General features: G+C 49.8%; 9 protein-coding genes across 9 annotated transcripts; 5 read left to right on the forward strand and 4 right to left on the reverse strand.

Moving 5' to 3' along the window:
* Positions 1 to 518: 518 nt before the first annotated feature.
* TRUGW13939_11025 (uncharacterized protein) lies at positions 519 to 1,028 on the reverse strand (the record flags this gene model as incomplete). Its single annotated transcript, XM_035494135.1, has 2 exons — positions 519 to 747; positions 904 to 1,028. 2 exons carry the CDS (start codon positions 1,026 to 1,028, stop codon positions 519 to 521), a joined length of 354 nt encoding a protein of 117 aa, XP_035350028.1.
* A 1,510-nt stretch (positions 1,029 to 2,538) lies between these two features.
* Positions 2,539 to 4,216, forward strand: TRUGW13939_11026 (uncharacterized protein; the record flags this gene model as incomplete). The annotated part of the gene is made up of 3 exons (XM_035494136.1): positions 2,539 to 3,117; positions 3,181 to 4,093; positions 4,149 to 4,216. 3 exons carry the CDS (start codon positions 2,539 to 2,541, stop codon positions 4,214 to 4,216), a joined length of 1,560 nt encoding a protein of 519 aa, XP_035350029.1.
* A 2,243-nt stretch (positions 4,217 to 6,459) lies between these two features.
* Positions 6,460 to 9,011, forward strand: TRUGW13939_11027 (uncharacterized protein; the record flags this gene model as incomplete). Its single annotated transcript, XM_035494137.1, has 2 exons — positions 6,460 to 8,828; positions 8,882 to 9,011. 2 exons carry the CDS (start codon positions 6,460 to 6,462, stop codon positions 9,009 to 9,011), a joined length of 2,499 nt encoding a protein of 832 aa, XP_035350030.1.
* Positions 9,012 to 9,212: 201 nt separating this feature from the next.
* TRUGW13939_11028 (uncharacterized protein) lies at positions 9,213 to 10,020 on the reverse strand (the record flags this gene model as incomplete). The annotated part of the gene is made up of 4 exons (XM_035494138.1): positions 9,213 to 9,375; positions 9,438 to 9,635; positions 9,698 to 9,746; positions 9,810 to 10,020. The coding sequence occupies 4 exons, from the start codon at positions 10,018 to 10,020 to the stop codon at positions 9,213 to 9,215; spliced, it is 621 nt and encodes a 206-aa protein (XP_035350031.1).
* A 1,146-nt stretch (positions 10,021 to 11,166) lies between these two features.
* Positions 11,167 to 11,515, forward strand: TRUGW13939_11029 (uncharacterized protein; the record flags this gene model as incomplete). Its single annotated transcript, XM_035494139.1, has 2 exons — positions 11,167 to 11,392; positions 11,436 to 11,515. The coding sequence occupies 2 exons, from the start codon at positions 11,167 to 11,169 to the stop codon at positions 11,513 to 11,515; spliced, it is 306 nt and encodes a 101-aa protein (XP_035350032.1).
* A 412-nt stretch (positions 11,516 to 11,927) lies between these two features.
* On the forward strand, positions 11,928 to 12,781 carry TRUGW13939_11030 (uncharacterized protein; the record flags this gene model as incomplete). The annotated part of the gene is made up of 2 exons (XM_035494140.1): positions 11,928 to 12,400; positions 12,460 to 12,781. 2 exons carry the CDS (start codon positions 11,928 to 11,930, stop codon positions 12,779 to 12,781), a joined length of 795 nt encoding a protein of 264 aa, XP_035350033.1.
* Positions 12,782 to 13,100: 319 nt separating this feature from the next.
* TRUGW13939_11031 (uncharacterized protein) lies at positions 13,101 to 14,892 on the reverse strand (the record flags this gene model as incomplete). The annotated part of the gene is made up of 3 exons (XM_035494141.1): positions 13,101 to 13,135; positions 13,185 to 14,515; positions 14,564 to 14,892. The coding sequence occupies 3 exons, from the start codon at positions 14,890 to 14,892 to the stop codon at positions 13,101 to 13,103; spliced, it is 1,695 nt and encodes a 564-aa protein (XP_035350034.1).
* A 423-nt stretch (positions 14,893 to 15,315) lies between these two features.
* TRUGW13939_11032 (uncharacterized protein) lies at positions 15,316 to 16,485 on the forward strand (the record flags this gene model as incomplete). The annotated part of the gene is made up of 1 exon (XM_035494142.1): positions 15,316 to 16,485. One exon carries the CDS (start codon positions 15,316 to 15,318, stop codon positions 16,483 to 16,485), a length of 1,170 nt encoding a protein of 389 aa, XP_035350035.1.
* A 370-nt stretch (positions 16,486 to 16,855) lies between these two features.
* On the reverse strand, positions 16,856 to 18,633 carry TRUGW13939_11033 (uncharacterized protein; the record flags this gene model as incomplete). Its single annotated transcript, XM_035494143.1, has 4 exons — positions 16,856 to 17,436; positions 17,493 to 17,830; positions 17,886 to 18,364; positions 18,415 to 18,633. The coding sequence occupies 4 exons, from the start codon at positions 18,631 to 18,633 to the stop codon at positions 16,856 to 16,858; spliced, it is 1,617 nt and encodes a 538-aa protein (XP_035350036.1).
* Positions 18,634 to 18,755: the final 122 nt, after the last annotated feature.

Raw genomic sequence — 18,755 nt, forward strand, 5'->3', positions numbered from 1 at the left:
GCCGGTCAACACCATTTTTATGAGACTGTTGTTGTTTCCTTGATTCAGCCCTGTGTCGAAATAACGAGACAATGCCGCGTCTGCAACCTTCTTCTGAAGACCAAATTTTTCTGGATAAAACCCGTTTCTTGGTGGTACCATAATGGTCGGTAAAAGCAGGAACAGCTTATGAGTGATTTTTGAAGCTGATTTGAAATCGGTGAAGCTGTGCAGAGAGAGGCATCGCCAGGCCCCGAGATGGTCAAGACGTTAGATCTGCAAGACTGTTAGTACTGGACTCGTAGCATGGCTAAAATAGACTCACGTCAATATCGAATATTATCTCATAAGCTGAATAATTTCCATTATGGAGATTGGTAAACAGTACTTTTCAGATGTTTCGACGTCCCATCAGAGGCTCAAGGAGTTGTCATCTTCAATACACTCACGTTAGATGTCACGGCATCCAAGAAAAGGCTTCGGATAACTTACTAGTGCCCGAGCCGATTGTATAACAGCATATGTGTTATATCAAGTGCTCATGGAACTGGCACATAGTATGCCAACGTAACTTCACTAAATGGTGGCACATATATGTCCATGTCGAGCTGTGCACGAGGTGAAGATATTTTGTAGTGGTGGATATGGCTTGAAGCTCTCCGCACGCGTCGAGTAAACAGCTCCTTCTCAAAGTGTGCAATTGTACTATCAACTTGGATGCCGAGTCTTTTGTCGACATACATTGGCGTGGCCAGTGACGGACATTGTCTATATCCGGCGAAAGATGCTTCAGAAAAAGACAAGATGGACCATGAGACCTATACCAGTATGGGCTTTGGTCCGGAGCCAGGCCTTATCGTGTGAGCTACCACTGGCACCGTTGCCGTACCGATACCATGACCGCCAGTCCGCATCTTCGAATACCTTCCACCCGAGGGTGTATCGGCCTTCACCATCGCGTCGACGTTGGTGATCGCGATGTTGTCGTCCTTGTAGCTCTCAGCTTTTGCTCGCCACTCGTGATGGTGACGGCGGGCTTGGCTGGCCATCTGAAATACCGATGAATATTTGAAAAGGCAGGAATAATAAAGCGATGGATACGACAGGCTTGGATGAAAGCCAAAGCCTTGACGAGATCGAAGCTACATGGGAATAATACAGGATTCAGAAGATAGAGTCGAGGTGCCTGGGAGAAGAAATAAGAACGACGCTACCCATGGGGAGAAGGATGGGGGGTCTTAAGCACGCCCGGTGGGAAGGTGGGAAGGTGGGAAGCACGCCAGGTGGTGCCAGGTGGTGCCAGGTGTGGTGATTATCCCAAACCGGCATTCAGAAAAGGAAATCACAATGAGCCAGTGTGGATCAGTGAAGAAATTTTCACTGACCGCTGCAATAAACAGATGTGGCGTTATCTATCTCAATGGAATTAGGGCTATCCAGTGCCCCGTGATGCTATTCTTCCATAGATGAAACTCAGTGGCGTTCACAGGTAATGGGTCCTATTACTAGAACAGAGTGATTATTTGTTCTTCATTTAGAGTGAAGAACAAAGCAGTATGCGCCCAGGTGGGCCAACTTCCTGTCACCGTGAAGAGAAATGCACACCGGGAATCTATAGCGGGAAATGTGTTGAGAGGTGAGGTCATTCACATGGGTCAAGCATACTACTACATACATTGATCTACCGCTAGACACCGGAGATAGACCCTTCAATGCCCCACAGCAGGGCATCAGGTGGAGATTTATTGACACCGCCAGATCATTATCCCTGAAAATCAGCGCAGTAGAACTAGTAGTAATAATCATCTTCTAGTGTGACAAGTACCACTATCCCCACAAAGATCTAGGCGCGGAGCTGATGGCCGGCCTAACTCAGACTCGGATATAGCACCGCCATCTGCAGAGGCTTTCAGACAAAGAGAAAGGGATCCAGTATGCCGACTGTCCCCGATTAACCGTCCAGTTGATGCTGACAACTGGGGACATCTCATGCATGAGGGAATGCGGGCTCTGTGGGATCTCGGAATGGAATGCCCCTAGGATGGTAACTTGAGCTTGTCAGTGAGTAGCTTATTCCTAGATTGCTTCATGATGTATGACCTAGAATTGCAAGGGTTTTCAGCATTACTTAGAATAATGCCATACAGAGCAGAAAAGAGAGAGAAAAGAGAGAGATGTGTTCTCAGCAGCGTGATTGGCTGCCGAAATTAAGGCTGCCGGTGGGGTCACGTGCGGTCTCGCCCCTTGCGACAAGGATGGCTTGGAGAAGGTTGCATCTTAGACCACAAATTATTCCCAGAATCCTCATTCGCCGCCAATTCTCCTTTTCTCTTCTCGTTGAGGACTTTCTTTTTGTTTTTGGCTGTGTGTGTTGTTCTGTTGCTCGCACAGCGATCCCATCCTCTTGTCTTTTCTCTTTCCATCATTTAATTTAATTAATTCGGCGCGCATCCTTCAATTCCTTATTACGAGCTACTCCGTACAGCACCGCCACAATCGCCTCAACTCGCTTTTGCGATCTTGGTTACTTACTTCTCGACATTGATATAATACGCCGCCATGCGGATTAATCGCCTTTCCCCCGCCGTCACGCTTCTTTTGCTCGCTTTGGGCTCATCTGCGCTCGAAAGCCCTTCGGACGGCCTCACCGACAGCACCTTGCCCTATGGCAAAACACCATCAGCAGGATCCTCCGAGGTCCACTCCAAGGCTTCTCCCAAAGGGACGCTGGACGCCCCAGTTGATGGACTAGATGGGAAGCCTCATGACGGGCCCTGGGTAGAGACCGGCGCAGAGCGCGATAGGAAAAGAACCAAGGCTGACGGCACCGAAGCCTTGACGACGACGAACAAGGCCACAGACAGCGGCGAGAAGACAGGCTTCGAGGGACAACATATCCCACATTCCAACGCAGGGGTCATGGACGATCCCGACAGAGTAGGGCCGAAAGAAGGCACTAGAGGCACAGAGGGTGGAATGACGGAAAAGACAAAGGACAATAGACTACTCAAGGAAAAGGTTCCTGAGACGCCCAAGGAAGCACGCCCACTGCCTCACAGCGAGCAAGAAAAAATCCCTTCCCGAGAAGGTACCGCCGCTGACAATTCAGATTCAAAGACTGGCCAGAAGCTGCTAGAGGTGTGTAATCCAGTCCTGGCGTGATGCCAAATGTTTGCAAATACTGACCTGCGAGTGATGTAGAAACCCGACGATCTTCCAGATCGCCCCCATTCTATTCCCCATCCCAAATCTCCTGCCGGTACCTATGATGAGACTCTCGATTTTGAACCTCGGCCACCCGGTCGAAAGCCTTTTGGAAAAGGCGGCACCCATGCCCCCAGCACGGGTTCCACCCAGGACAACGTCATCAGTCCTATCCATTCTCTTTTTATCTCTCTCACCATGATCCTGTTTTCTGAAGTGGGCGACAAAACCTTCCTCGTTGCTGCGCTTATGGCCATGCGACACCCTCGCTTGGTCGTTTTCTCCGCCGCATTCTCGGCGCTGATTGCCATGACGGTGCTCTCTGCTGTCCTCGGACACGCAGTTCCCACGCTCATTCCTGCGTCCATCACCAAGTTCGCCGCGGCTATTCTTTTCCTCGCTTTTGCTGCCAAGATGTTCAAGGAAGGTCATGGCATGTCGCCGGACGAGGGTGTGGGTGAAGAGATGAAAGAAGTCGAGATGGAGCTAGAAGAGAAGGAACATGAGCAACGACGTCTGAACCGCAACCAGTCGAGTATCAGTCCCTACGCATTAGAGGCTGGCCGTGCCGGCCGCACGCGATCAACAAACCGTATTCCATCGCCACCAGCCAGCGCTTCGTCTGCATCGTCTCGCGAAGTATCGCCAGAGCGCGGTTTCACGCTCAAAACCGTGACTGCTGGAACAAGCAACCTCTTTTCACTTCTTCTCAGCCCAGCATGGGTCCAGACTTTTATAATGACGTTTCTGGGAGAATGGGGCGATCGTAGCCAGATTGCGACCATTGCCATGGCTGCTGGCCAGGACTATTGGTGGGTCACCATTGGAGCGGTCGTTGGACATGGCATCTGCACCGCAGCTGCTGTCATCGGCGGTCGTGCTGTTGCGGGCCGAGTGAGCCTTCGAGCTGGTATGTTTCATGCGCCATTCCTTGTAAAAGAAATATTAGCTAACAAGAATAACAGTCACGCTGGGCGGAGCATGCGCATTCCTCGTCTTTGGGATCATTTATTTCATCGAAGCGTTATATTGAAAGACCATGGTTATGTCTTTCGCATTTCTCCGCTTATGTCTAGATATACGAAGATAAAACTGTTCTTTTTTTCTATTTTATAATAATACATGTATTCATATATTTGTTCTGTTGAGTACTTTTATGACTAGATGCATACCGCATATTACCATTTTCAATTTTAGCAGTTGGTGCAAGGGAATGTCAATTGATCCATTAATTAATGCTATAGATCGTGTTAATATTCTAACATTGAATACTTCAATGTTTTAATTATGGAAAATACGTATGTCAACTGGTAGATCGTCACCATTTTGAGAAGCATCTATCTACATGTAGACATGGTTGCTACTCCATGTGACCGTCTACATACATGCATGGCGCCTACTACATGGCTCGCTATAAGCATAATGTTAGAAAAACACCGACAGCACATTTCAGCTAGCTATAAAAAAGTATTTTTGTCCGGAAAAGATACTTGAATAGCACGGCGTCCTTACTATCCTCGTTACCCAGAGAATGAAAAGAATTGGAAGCTTTAATGCAAGCCCAATGATGTATGTGAACGTTGAGGTCCATTTTAAATTTCTCAATTGTTTCTTAATGGTTCTTAATTCAGATACCCTCGTAATCTTTTTGTTTCAATTTTTTCTTCTTTTCGCCCTTTGCTCTTGCAGTGAGAAAAGGGGCGCAGATGACCACGACAAACTCTCCATTGTCGACTGATGAACCATATCGTTCCCGATTTCAAGTGTGAAACCTTTAAAAAAAATTAACTAATTGTAGCAGCTGAATTCATCTACATCAACCTTAAAAAAATTCGCCCCGGCTTGTCGTGGAAAATTGAGCAGAAGGGTATTTCCGACCAGCGGTACTCTCTTCCTTGACCAAATCCTCTACGGTACTCATTCTGAACACGGTATCGTACTAAATACAGGTAAAATGCGCTGTAGGAACGTAGGAACTGTGGTTTTGGCCTGTACTGTAAAAAACCTCTATTAAGGGGGTGCATTGTCAAACACCGCCAGGGTTAGGGTTAAGGGTTACAGTACGAGGCGCAAACAAAACAATGAATTTTACACAGGTAAACAGGATTGCTTAATTCATAAATTAGTTAGCTATATTGAAAAATTTTCCTTGAAGTTATAAAACAGTTTTTAGATCAATATAGACGACATTTTTGAGGTGATAAACAAGTATGAATCAGAACTAGGGTTATGGTGAGGGTTAGGGTTAGGGTTAGGTTTACAACCCGTAAATAAAACAAAACAATGAGTTTTTGTCACATCAACAAGGTCTCCCGATTCATAAATTAGTTGGCTATATTGAGAAAAAATACTTTAAAGCTATGACACTAATTTTAAAACTATCTTGCCTTTTTTGAGCCAATAAATAAGAATTTTGCAAATAATGCGACCGTATTATATGCATGAATCTGGTAATAACCTCCTAGGAAATTGGTCAGGTGACTCCGTTGCTGCGGCAGAATTGTTGTGTATGCAGAGAACGGGAAATATACTGGGACTGAATTAGGGTTAGGAGGACGGTATATTATGTACCGAACTAATAATAAAAAGCGACATTTTGGTAATAAAACAAGTCAGTACATGTATAGAACGGGTAATTTGTAACGAATACCATTTCCATACTGCCAAGCCCGTTTGTTTTAACCGTACAAAGTAGGCGGTGAGTGTATGATAAATACTACCCTAGTGTTAAACGCATCCGTCACATCACAACAACATCCTCTCCCCATCGCGTTTCTCATCAAGAAATAAGCTGTCCGAGTCTGTTCTATCATCTCAAACTTTTTCGCGCAATAAGTGAGGCTAAAAATACTCATGCTAGCGCAGCAGTGAGAATGTCTAACTTTGTTGATCCGCGAGGGAGGTATCCCCTGAGTAATGAGACTCCGAGAAGAAGCACGCGGTCGGCGACAACGCGTGCCTTGCAATCGCCCGTGAGAAAGAGTGCACGCAAGGCTGCTACTATATCTCCTAATTTAAGCAGGCCTCAAAATCTACTAAACAAGGTTATTGAGAGTCCTGCCTCTGAACGAGGGGCGAGCAGTCATGGTCGCGGCGTGGATAGAGGCCAAGGGCGGCACACCGCCCCCGGAAAGGGAAAGGCCACAGATAAGGTGCAAACAGGTCAGTGATGAATTACTTGCCACAATGATACTGCACGGTTTCTTTCTCAATGCTTTTCTTTTCCTTTCATCTTGTCGACACCCATCAATAATACAACTATGACCCTCAGTTACCATGGGCGATGCACAGTCAACCCAGGCAAACGCTGGCGATACTGACGATGGTTCTACAGATGCCACCTCAGATTATGGGGTTATCGATCACATATTACGGGCCGAAGAGACCCAAGAGTCCCAGGAGACTGGTGTAGAGAGCAGTTCTATCCCAGACGATCACAACGTCTCAGGAACGACTCTACTTCAAACAGACTCAGAAGCAGATACAGGCGATGCAGACACGCTTTTGATGATCGACTCTCTCCCTGACTTGCATCGAGCTGCTTCTGCGATTCTAGACTTGTTTGTCACCACTTCTTCAACTCCAAGCGGCATTTCTAGCCTGGCTCGAGCTCTACAGGATCCCAAGAGCAGTCAGAGCAGGAGGCTGCAACGCATGCGCGACAATTTTGCCACGCAAAGGGACTGCTTTGGCAACGATACTTACTTTGTCATCGAACAAGTTGCTGCGAAGCTTCCAGTTCTCGATAATATTCTCTCTGATTCATCAGCCACGAAAAGCTGGCACGCTGACGGGATTCTCTACAAATCAAACTGCGCGCAGCTCGCACTAGAGATACTCACCAAGCCAACTCGCACTGGTGACGTAGAAGATACCATGTATGACTTGGAGGGGAAATATCCATTACCCTTTTTGAACACGCTAGTTCGCAATAGCCGGCTCGACTTGGCAGGGCAAAGCAGCCTTCGACGGCCAACCTTTGACTTGGCGCTTGAGATGAGAACGCAGTTTTTGATGACCAGTTTGGTTATTCAGCAGGATCGTGACGGTTATGACCCTGAGGGCTTGTTGCAGCATGCGTTTTTCAATGAAATCGTGGAGACGCAGGCATCTCAGGATGGATCCATGCTTCGCGGATTCAATCTGCCGAGCCTTCAGGACAGAGACGGGAATCTGCCAGAGCAGTTTGAGGATGATGTCCAAGACCGCATTAGGGATATTCAAGAGTACTTTAATGATGGAGGGATCGTTGACTACGATGGCTTGGAAGCGCGTTTCCCTTGGGAAGGATTTGTCTACAGCGTGGCAAAATGGCTACGGTCTCGAAACGAGGAACTTGACCGGTTCCTCAAGCAACAGCCATCAGTGGATGAAATCCACGACCAGCTCGAGGAAGCAGTGAATAAACGCACGGGCGTTCAAGCCGTTGTCACGCCAGAACAGACCAAGGCGACGACAACATCCTCGGAAATCACTTCTAGTCAACAGCGTCGACGCGAGTTACTTCCCGCTGCCGAAATCACCGAGAAACGGGGTGAGGCAAACACTGGACAAGGCGGGAAAGAAAGACGCAAGTCGAACACCCGGATCTTCAGAGACCAGAAATCCATTCAGCTGCTATTTCGAACGGCCAGAGCCCTTGAGCAGAAGAATGACCCTACGCTTGAATCTGCAAAGGATTTTGCTCCTCGACTATCGCAATTAGCAGCAAAGCCAGCCGAGAAGATAAATAGGCCCGTCGCGTCGACATCAACAAGAAACACTGATCAAAGAGCGGAGGAGACGGCGCCTATTGCGTCCTTTTCTACGGATCCTGATCAGACTCTTGTTGGCGACTTTCAAGAAGACTTTATAATATCTAGCCCTCAGCGCAGCCCTCAGCGCAGGCAACCAGCTAGTCGGCCTCGTCAACAACCAGCTTCGGATACCCAATCTACAGAAGCAGCAGCAACTACAGCGAGTCAAATTGTCCCTTCGTCACGGTCGATACTGGAAGAAATTAAGAGGCACAAAAAGGGCCGCTCTTTTATCGACCGACAGTCTAATGCGTCACGGGTGTCGCCCATTGACTCTCAACGAGTTGACCACGGCTCGACTAGCAAAGCTCGCAAACGCACGCTGCTCGAAACGAACGAGTCAGAGGACGAGTATGAGGAAGACAACAGAAATATTGACATCCAGAACAAACGCGCACAAAAGCCAGCGCAGCCGGCTAAGCGGCAAAGAAGAGAAGCGGAAATAGAAAACACCGAGACGCCTCCTCAACGCCATCGCCAGGCTGTTTGGCACCCAGTTGATGAACCTCCGTCTGCTCAGCCTCCAACAGTGCCCTCGCCTGTCCGACCGCCACCACCACCTGCTGCTGCTGCTTCTCCGCCGGCGTATTCAACGCAACCATCCGCCAGCCAGCAATCCGCCAGCCAAGCATCTCCAACACGACTGCCATACGGCGCGAGACTTCCTCAGGTGCGACGACGCTGGTCGACGGCAGAAGATAATCGGCTTGTTGAGCTAGTTGGTAGGCACGGCACGAGCTGGGCTGTAGTCAAGCATCAGGACGAGGCGTCGTCGCGGCCACAGCTGGGTGATCGCAACCAGGTGCAATTAAAAGACCGAGCCAGGAACTTGGTTATGATGTGGCTCAAGTAGGTTTACTTTTTTTTTAGAGGAAATGACATCGCTAATATGGCTTCTACAGAGGAGGAAGAAGAGACCTACCGCCGAATTTCAACCTCGTCGCACTGAAACAAAAGGACGTCGAAGAGCTCGAAAGCAGGGGAATTCCAGTTCCAGACCGGACATTACCAAGAAATGCCACGCGGTTTTGATTTGTTTCGTTGGTTTCTTTTGCTTCTTTTGTTGTTGTTTTTTTTTTTTTTCAAATATACCCTTGCTGAGCTTTTTTGTATTGGAGGGTGGTTAATTGATATTTTTATATATATACGTCTCATTAGTATGCAATATAATTCGTATAATTCATTCACTCATTACTTTATTATTGCAGCCAGCGCACATTATCTGTTTCCACATCAAGAAGTCCCTGGCAGCAACTCGGCCAATCTTCTAGCAATAAGCTGGCCCATCATATCATATCCCTTGTCCGTTAGATGCAGCCCGTCGTCCCAGATTTTAGTTTTTATCGTATCGTCCATGGCTCTATACGGCAGTGCGGAGTGAAGATCAAACGCGAAGCTGATCGCGTTAGTTCATATGCACTTTTTAAATAAATAAATGCAATAAAAAAGAATACATACTATCGATCTTCCTGATGCTCGAGAATGCTCTTGTTCAATGCATCCCGGTTGCGTTTTAGTTTCGTCGAGACGTATGCAGACTCTGGCACAGTGAGGGCAAGCACTTTGGTAGTTGGTGAGGAGGCCAGGGCGAGAGACCATGTTTTTTGGAGGCCGGCGTAGATGGACTCGGCAGAGAAGGAGCCATAGCCCAGGTCGCTTTTTGCATATATATATATTAGCTCTTTTTGCCCTTGCTCTCTGGTGATGTGAGGACATACTTTGTCCCACCGAGCACGATTACCCAGTCATATGTCTTTTCTCCTTCTACTATAGTGCTGTCAGACTCGAGTTCGCAAAAAAAAAGAAAAAAGGAGGGGAAGGGAGAAGTACATCTTCGTCTCATCCGGTCGATAAATTGGCCCGGCGGACAATTGACCAAATCACCCGGTTTCCCTTCTACATCAATCTCAATCTCGCCCTCGACGATTTCTTCTTCGACGAGCGTCTCCTTGAGGGCGAGGGCGTATGGGTGTGGTTCTTCGAGGCCGTAGTGCCAGAAGCCCTGGGTGAGGGAGTTGCCGAAGCAGAGGATGTCGAGCATCCTTTTTTTAAAGAACTTTTTGTCTTTTTTCTAGTCTGTTTCGATTTCAGGCGTTTTCCTTGAAGGAATGAATAACAGTGAAGGTGGATGTATGTCAATGTTTTCTATGTTGTGTCGTTGATATGATAACGAGATGGATGAGGAGATGAGGGGTCGGCGGGGTGGATGATTTTTTTTTCTTTCGGTAACTGCCTGACGCGCTAGACAATGTCCCCGTGTGTGTAGCAAAATATCACGACGACAAAATAAACAGAACAAGCTTTCCCACGCATAGATTGACTGTCGTGCGAGTTAGGTTAGTCGCGATAAACTGTCTGGTGTCGCGGGGATTCTAGAACTGGCTCTCTGGGCGCGTGATTGGCTGGCGGTGGTGAGGCTTGCATTAACGGCGGCCTGCGTCACGTGGCGGATATCAATTTTTCTACCTTTTTTACAACTACGTACTTTGCATGGAGTACAGAGAGCTATTTTCCAAGAAGTATATCAGAGATTTATTTCTACGTATGTAAGATGCATGCTTTCAAAATGTTAGTATGATATCTGCTAAGAATAGTGCTGCAGCCATCACCATTGCTTGCTACACATTTTCCTCCCTCAGCTGAGACAAAAATGGTGGAATACTCCCCGAAAGGCTGCCGGATGTGGTATGGATAAGCCTCTTCCATGTGGTTTCGAGAACCCAAAAAGGAGAAACATCACGGGAACCATGGGTCGGGAACTCACATCCGACCGGTGGATGGGTGGCGGTGGCGGCCTGCCCTGCCCTGCCCTGCCCTGACACCGCCATTCAATAGTAGTGTTCACCCGGAAATCTCGTACGGTCACTATGTACCTCGTACGGTGTAAGGACAAAGGTACGATTTATTATTAGAATGACGACAGGGATGGCGTGCAACATGGTGACTGGAAGGCTCATAACCAAATTGCGGGGGACCATAGTGAGACACGGACCGGTACCGAGGTTGTATCGCCGGGGGGTCCACCCAGTCCTGTCGGTAGTCATGGAAATTGCAGGTATTCGCTGCTGACGAGGAAAAGTCCAACACAGGCCCAATAGTAAGTACCACTAGTAACTCAGCATACTCAAGTGCTCGATAGTGACTGGGCGACGGAACAGGTGTCTCGGACGCAGGACGCAGCAGCCCAATGAGAAAACGCAGCAGTTTCGGTGTCGTCATGAGCACTGCAGCAGGAAGAATAGCAATGCAGTCGCTGTTGATCAACAGCTCACCGGAGTCACAGCGGTCACGACGAGTCAGCCAAGGAACACACGGCGATCTGGTCCACAGTTCAGGAGTTGCTGTCGGGCCTGTCGGGCCTGACGAGAGCCGCGAGATTGCGTCAGAGGTTCCCTGGGATGGATTCCTGGTCAGTATGTTGCTGGGCAAACAGGGGCAAACACTAACAGAAAACAGTCGCCCATTCCAATAGTGACCCGAGTGTTGCCCAACTGGGAGAAGTGACAATGGAGACAAGTGAGACAGCGCAGCGCTAAAGTGCCGATCGGGCGGTGTTGGTTGGGCGGCAGGCGCAGGTTGCATCGCGCTTGCCTTTGGCCCCGGCTTATGTAAGTGGTTCCCCGTTTCACTGCGCGCTGGTCAAACACCATCAATAATAATAATAATCCTCTTGCTATATTCTATTCTTGATTTCTTTCAGCCCCCGATTCAGCGTGACGTTGCATACCCTCCATCTCATTTCACAAATCCCAGAATCCCAGCGCCGGCCGTCGCTGTGCTGTCATCCGCAACTAGATCGAACCTAATCGCGCCTTTAAAACGAGTGAGCCCCCGACTTGCTGCTGCTGATTCTTTCTGCTCCATCATACACTAATTAATTTTCAAGAAATAATAGACCTCAGCCAGCACACTCGCTTAATCCCAACCCAAAACCATCAATCACTCAAGATGCGTTCATTCGTTCCCACCACTCTCGTGGCTTCGGCCGCCCTGTTCTCTGCTGCGCAGGGAATCACCATCACCAAGCCCGCCGAGGGCGAAACTGTCGATGCCAGCAAGGGCTTCGACATTGTCTGGGAGTACGACTCGTCCGACCCAGTTGACTGGGAAATCGAGTTGGGCAACCCTACCCCCGGCAAGCTGCTGGCCACCGACGTGAAGCCCGTCAGCGCTGCCTCCGGCGAGACCGCGACCTACACATACACCGTCAAGCCTACGGATATTGCCGATGGCACCTACAAGGTCATCCTCGACCCGCGCAACGCTGGTACCCCCGGTACCTCGCTGCCCCAGTCTGGTGAATTCACTGTTGGCAGCGATGGTAGCGTAACCACGACCACCACCACGTCTGGTACCACCACGTCGACTTCCACTTCCATCAGCAGCACTAGCACTGGTTCTGCTACCACCACTCCCACCACGTAAGATTCCTCGCATCACACTGACTTAAAAATGACATTTGCTAATATTGATCCTCTAGAACTCCTGGACCCATCACTACTCCTGGCCCAACCTCGGGCACCAGCACCCCCAGCGGCAGCGGCAGCGTCGTGCCTATCTCCGGGTCTACCACCATCACCAGCGCCACTGTCATCTCGTCGACCATTGTGTCCGGCACTTTCTCGACTGTCGTTCCTCAGTCGACCGTCTTCGAGACCACTGTCGTTCCTGGTGGCGGCTCCACCCCCACTGGCACTGCCTCTCCCACCACGACCGCCGTTCAGACCGGTGCTGCCGTGGCTATCGATGCTGGCCTCGGCTCTGCCGTCCTCATGGCCCTGTTGCCCGCTTTCTTGCTGTAAATTTAACACGCAAATTTGACGGAAGAGGAGAAGGATAATCTAATTGCAGAGCTAATAAGCTGGCTATCTCTTGAAGGGACGGAACATGCTATGAAATTGTACATATAAACGCTATGTCGATTGCTGCTGCATTTTTTTTGCTTGTTTTTTCACTGTTTATTACCAATGTATTGTAAATACACCGACGCTCCTTTACTGGTTATTGGTGCAGTTAAATGATACCAAGAATGTTAAATCTGATTATTTAATCTTTTTCATCTATATAAATATCCAATTTTCACATGGCTGTACAACTTAAAGTATGACTATGTCATCAAGATTACTCCTCCCAGGTATCAAAAGCTCGGATTAATTCTAGCATAGTTAGCATATATTTCTGTGGAAAAAAAAAGAGAAAACTCACCATAATACAAAGCCAACCCCTCTAAATGCACACCTATATCAATCCGCTCATCCACAGTATGAATGTTCAGCGTGTGTCCTTCGCGGATCGGATTGAAGCGGTAGATATTGCGCGTCAAATTCCAGTAGAACCGCGTGTCGGTGTTGCCTGTCATGACGTCGCCGGTTACAATCACCTGTTTTGCCTCTTCTTCTTCGGACTCAAGGGTAGACGATGGCAATGATTCGAATAGCTGGCGCGTCACGCCGGAAAACCGTGTCCAGACGGCATTGCTCGGCGATGTCGGGCTGATAGGCGCCGGTTCGAGGAGAGGCGAGAAGACGGAAACATCCAGATGGTTTTTGCCGTCGCCATTGCTGTTGTTGTTGTTAGCAACATCCCACCCGGCGTCATCATCGATAAACGCAGACAGTGTGAGGTTGTGTTTCTTGACAATGGGCGAGACGATCTCGACGGCACGCGTCTTGATGATGTCGGTGGTTTCGTGCAGCGCAACTCGGTAGTTTACAGTCACGTTAATTTTCTCGGGCAGCGCGTTGATCTTGACGCCGCCGCTGATCAGGTCAGCGGCCTGAGATGTCTGGTAGGTGAATCGCGTGCGCTCGCCGCGCGAGGCACTCAGCGCTTCTGCGAGCCCGACATAGTCAGACGACTGCAGGGCAGGCCAGAGCCAGGGCTCAACGCTGTCCGGCGAGTGGCGCGCCTGGCACTCGAGGCCCTGGCGCGCAGGGTGTGCGAGGTCAAGACGCGGTGTGAAGAGCTGCTCACGCTCCAGATGGTAGATGATTTCAGCGATGATGCCGATGCCCGTATGGTGCGGCGGAATAGACGAGTGGCCGCCGTCGACAGCGAGCGCGAAATGCAGGTCAATAGCGCCCTTTTCGCCAACACCTGGCCGCGCGTAGATCTTGTCGCCGATGGTCTGCAGGCCCATGCCGCCTTCGTCCAGGATGAATTCGAGACTGTCGGGTCCGTAGCGCTGCTCCCAGTGCTTGGACAGCTCGCCAGCACCCTTGTAGCCCTTGGATTCCTCGTCGTATCCAAAGGAAAGCAACAAAGTGCGTGTTGGCGCCCAGCCTTGCGAGAGCAGATCTTCCACTGCGGACAGGATGCCGATCAGCGTGTTTTTGCAGTCGCTGGAGCCCCGGCCCCAGAGCCATTGGCCGTCGTAGTGGCCCTCAAATGGGGGGTAGGTCCAGTCATTTGCGTCATCAATGGGGACGACATCTTGATGGGCCATCAGAAGCACGGGTTTGAGTGTTGTGTCGCTGCCATTGAAGGTGTATGCGAGGCCGAAGCGGTTAATTTTTTCGACTTTGGCATACGAGTGTCTGTCTTGTTAGCTTAGTCGCAAGATAGTAATAGATATGAAGACATACACAAGAGGAAACAATTCAGCAAATACATCGTGCAGCTCGAGAAATGGGGCGTAGTAGTCGCTCCACGGATCGTCCTCCAGCTCGGTCGACGTGCTGGGCACCTGCACTGCGCGCGATAGACGATAAACCTGTCTCTTGAGAACAGCCTTGTCTTGGACAAACTCATGCGAAGAGTGGAAGCCATCACTTGGCGGCGTCACTTTGGCTGGCAGTGGGCAGATATGGCGTCCTGGGGCTTCCTCGACCAGCGGAGTTTGCCCCGAGAGCCGATAAGGCAGCCAGAGCGCAGAAGCGCCTGTGAGGATGGGCAACAATACAGCAATCCGCATGGTTGTGGGTTGACTCTGCAGAAGTCGATTGGGGAGAGAGGAAGAAAAGAGAAGAGAAGAGAAAAAGAGAAGCACGAGAAAAGTAGTCGACCCCTCACCGTATCTTATCGCCACGGATCGGCGGAGATGGCGACATCAAACTAGAATAGGAAGGTCGCAAGTCAGGGCCTGGAACAGTATGGTTGGCGCGATAAAATTATAAAGGGAAAGTTGAGCCAATGCAATTGATTGCATAGACTGTTCTTTATTCCTTGTTGGGTCAATTGATGCCCTGTCTGTAGCGTTTTGGAGTTGTTCTTGGGGATTTTCCGGTTCTTGGGGAAGTTGCAATCTGCGGGGCTGGTGGAGACCGCTTAACAATCACTGTTATCACCAACTCTCTATTTGTCCTCAATTTCAACACAGATTTTGTATATACCCAGGATGACTGTCCCTCCACCCCTCAACATCCCCGCGTCGCTCGCCGTGTGCGACCTCTGGGCAGTCGACGCAGCCTGCGAGATTGTCGTGTCGACCACCAGCCTGATGCAACCCGAGATCAAGGGCCACGAGAAACTCAACCTGCCCACTTTTGTCTTCTACATCTACAACGCGCGTCTGGACAAGCGCGTCCTATTCGACAATGGCTCGCGCAAGGACTGGTGGAACCTGCCGCCTGCAGTTCTGCATGGCATTACGAGCAAGGGCGTCCTGGGGCTGGACGTGAAGGACGACGTGTTTGATATCCTGCAGGACTCTAAAGAAAAAAACGTCAATGCAGATCAGGTTGATGCCGTTGTCTGGAGTCATTTCCACTACGACCACACGGGCAATATACAGCGCTTCCCTCCTTCTACAAAGATCATTGTCGGCCCCGGATTCACCAAGGAGTTTCTCCCGGGTTATCCCATTCGACAGGACTCGCCTCTGCATCAGTCTGACTTTGAAGGCGGGCGTGAACTCGTCGAGATTGGTTTTAACAAAACTTCTGGGCTGAAAATCGGCAAGTATGATGCGCACGACTACTTTGGAGACGGCAGTTTCTACCTACTCAACACTCCCGGACACACAGTCGGGCATATCTCAGCCCTCGTCCGGACCACACCCGGTACATTTGTGTTTCTGGGCGGAGACATTTCGCATTTTCCGGGCATGTATCGTCCGACAAAATACGTGCCTATGCCGTTGACGCTGCCCCTGGAGACCAAACTGGACACGCCGAGACTACCGGTGCCATGCCCATGCTCATTATTCACGGCATGCCATCCCAAAAACATTTCCGGAAAGGAAGAAGAAGCTCGCTCGTCTACATTCTATGAACCGTCCCATGATGCATCGTCCTGGTACGACGACCCCGCCGAGGCAGTGCGCTCGGTCGAGGCGCTCAAGGAGTTTGACGCCAACGAAAACGTGTTTGTGGCGATTGCGCACGACCCGGCGCTGAGAGAAGTTGTTGATTTGTTTCCGCACGGCCAGATGAATGATTGGAAAGCCAAGGGCTGGGCGCAGAAGAGCCACTGGCATTTTGTGAATGAGCTGCCGGTGGATGGACGGCCTGGGAGGGAGTTGATTGCGCGGGGGCTGATGAAGGCTGGGGAGATTTATAGGGCTTAACTATGTTATACATGTATATATGTACGCTATATCCAATCACAACTAGAAGCATAAAACGTTCCCATGATGTAACGTATTCTGTATCTTATTACTTTATATCACCTCAATACCGGGTGGCCTCCTAGTCGGAGCCTAGCAGATTGCAACACCCTGCATAAAGTCATTCCAGACAACCACCGCATTACAATTACTGTCCTTCTATATTATCATTATAGCCTAAGATTAAAGTTAGACGAAATTAGATTGAGATAAAAGGCTTAAAATTGATTACACAATCCGACTTCCCGCAAGAATGCGGATTGCTAAGTACAGTTGACCCCATTCCTGCACAAGCAGTGCCACTCAGGCTTCTCCGAACAGCAATTCCCATCTACTCATCGTCGTTGATATCGACGACCGTACTCTTCCATTTGCGAGCCGGAACACGTCGCCGGAACAAAATGTCGATCTCACGGAAGGACCTGTCCTTCATCTCTGGAACCCAAATCCAAGCCATCAAGGTGCAGATAAAGGCGGTGGCAGCCCAGACATAGCCGCTCTTGCCACCCAGGTTCCACTTATCGTTGTTGAGCATGTAGCTGGAAAGGAAGATGCAAGGAATATTGACGATGTAGTAGGCACCTCGTCCAATACCGGTTGTCAGTGGCCTGAGACGAACGGAAGATGTCTCGCCAATGATAACCCATGAGGCAGGCGCGGGTCCCAAGCAGAACAGGACGGAGACGATCAAGCCAAGTGATGCTTGCGCATTGCTGGCCGCGTTACCACCACCAACTGAAGCTGCAATACCGAGCACGACCAAGAATCCACAGTTGATGAATTGACCATAGACATAGATGGTGCGTCGGCCGAGGTATGTGGTGAGGATCCAAGAGAGTATGACCATGATCAACTGGAGGGCAGAGGTGATGAGACCAAGTGCAAATGCGGTGTTGTCAGCCATGCCGGCCTCTGAGCTGGTGTTAGTCTGCTATATATGAGGTTGCAGGAAATGGTCGGACACTCACGTTTGAAAAAGTAAACCGCTTGGTTAGCGATCAGATTACCCGTCAGATTCTGAGATGCGTACACACCGCACACAATCAATGTGCGGTAGAGATCGGTTCCTTTCCACAATTCAATGAGACTGGGCTTCTTCTCGGTCAACTCAAGGTCGATCGTGCGACGCATCATTGCGACTGCGTCAGCGGGATTATCATTTGCACTCGCGCGTCCAAGGCGTTTGATAGCCTTCTCTGCCTCGGCCAGACGGCCCTTTCGTACGAGCCACCAGGGTGATTCAGGCGCAAGGAAGAGCAGGATAGCGAGAGGTGTAGGAAATATCCACTGGAGTGCAATGGGAATTCTGGTATGACTGTTAGTACAGTGCTCCTCGATAGCATCTATGGGAGTGGACGAACCTGTAAGCTGTGGCGTTAGGCTTGGATTGGTAGTGGTAAGTGATACCGCCGACAATGATCGACCCAATAGCCCAGAACATCTGTAACATCTGCGTCGCTGGAGCTCTCAATCTCATTGGGACAATTTCGGCACAGTAGGCGGGTGCATTGGCGATAAAAATGCCCCACGGGATGCCTTCCAGGATCTGGGACGCAAAAAACATGCCCTGGCTGTTGCCGAAATAGAAGATGAAGATGAAGCCGTTCAGGAACATGAGACCGCCAATGGTTGCCCATCGATATCCAATCCTACTGGTAATGGGACCTGCGATGAATACACCGATGAAGGCACCGAGTGGTCCGCTACACTGGAATGCTGACTGCCATGAAGCTTCGATAATATACTTGTTTGTTACGTTGCTCAATACACCAAAATCTTTGGCAAATTGATCTGTGGCTATGAACTGTCCCATCAAGAAAACGCAGTATGACTCCATGATCTATCGCAGCGTTAGAGAAATGGTCTGCCTATCAGCGTATCAGAGCTTACAATGGTGCATGACATGACGAACGCCCACGCACTGGCAGCGGGATAGGCCTTGACAGCCTCGAGCACAGTCATCTTATGCTCGATATCCTCAGCATTGATGGCACCCGCTCTGTCGAGGCCGGCCTTTTCGCTGACATCGAAGGCATGTTCGCTCCTGGAGGTGGGCTGCTCCTCGAGCTCCAACGCGGAGGCCGACTTCTCTGTGACGACGTTGCTCATGTTGACGATTTTTTGAGAGAGAAATGTGAGAGGGAAAAAAGAGGCCGGGCACGACTGGGGGCTTCAGCTCCTTATCCCTGGCGAGTCGCGACAACACGCTCGTGATGGTTACCCCGGCCTAA

This window comes from Talaromyces rugulosus, chromosome VI, assembly GCF_013368755.1.
Source record: "Talaromyces rugulosus chromosome VI, complete sequence".
In the NCBI taxonomy this organism is placed as follows: Eukaryota; Fungi; Ascomycota; class Eurotiomycetes; order Eurotiales; family Trichocomaceae; genus Talaromyces; species Talaromyces rugulosus.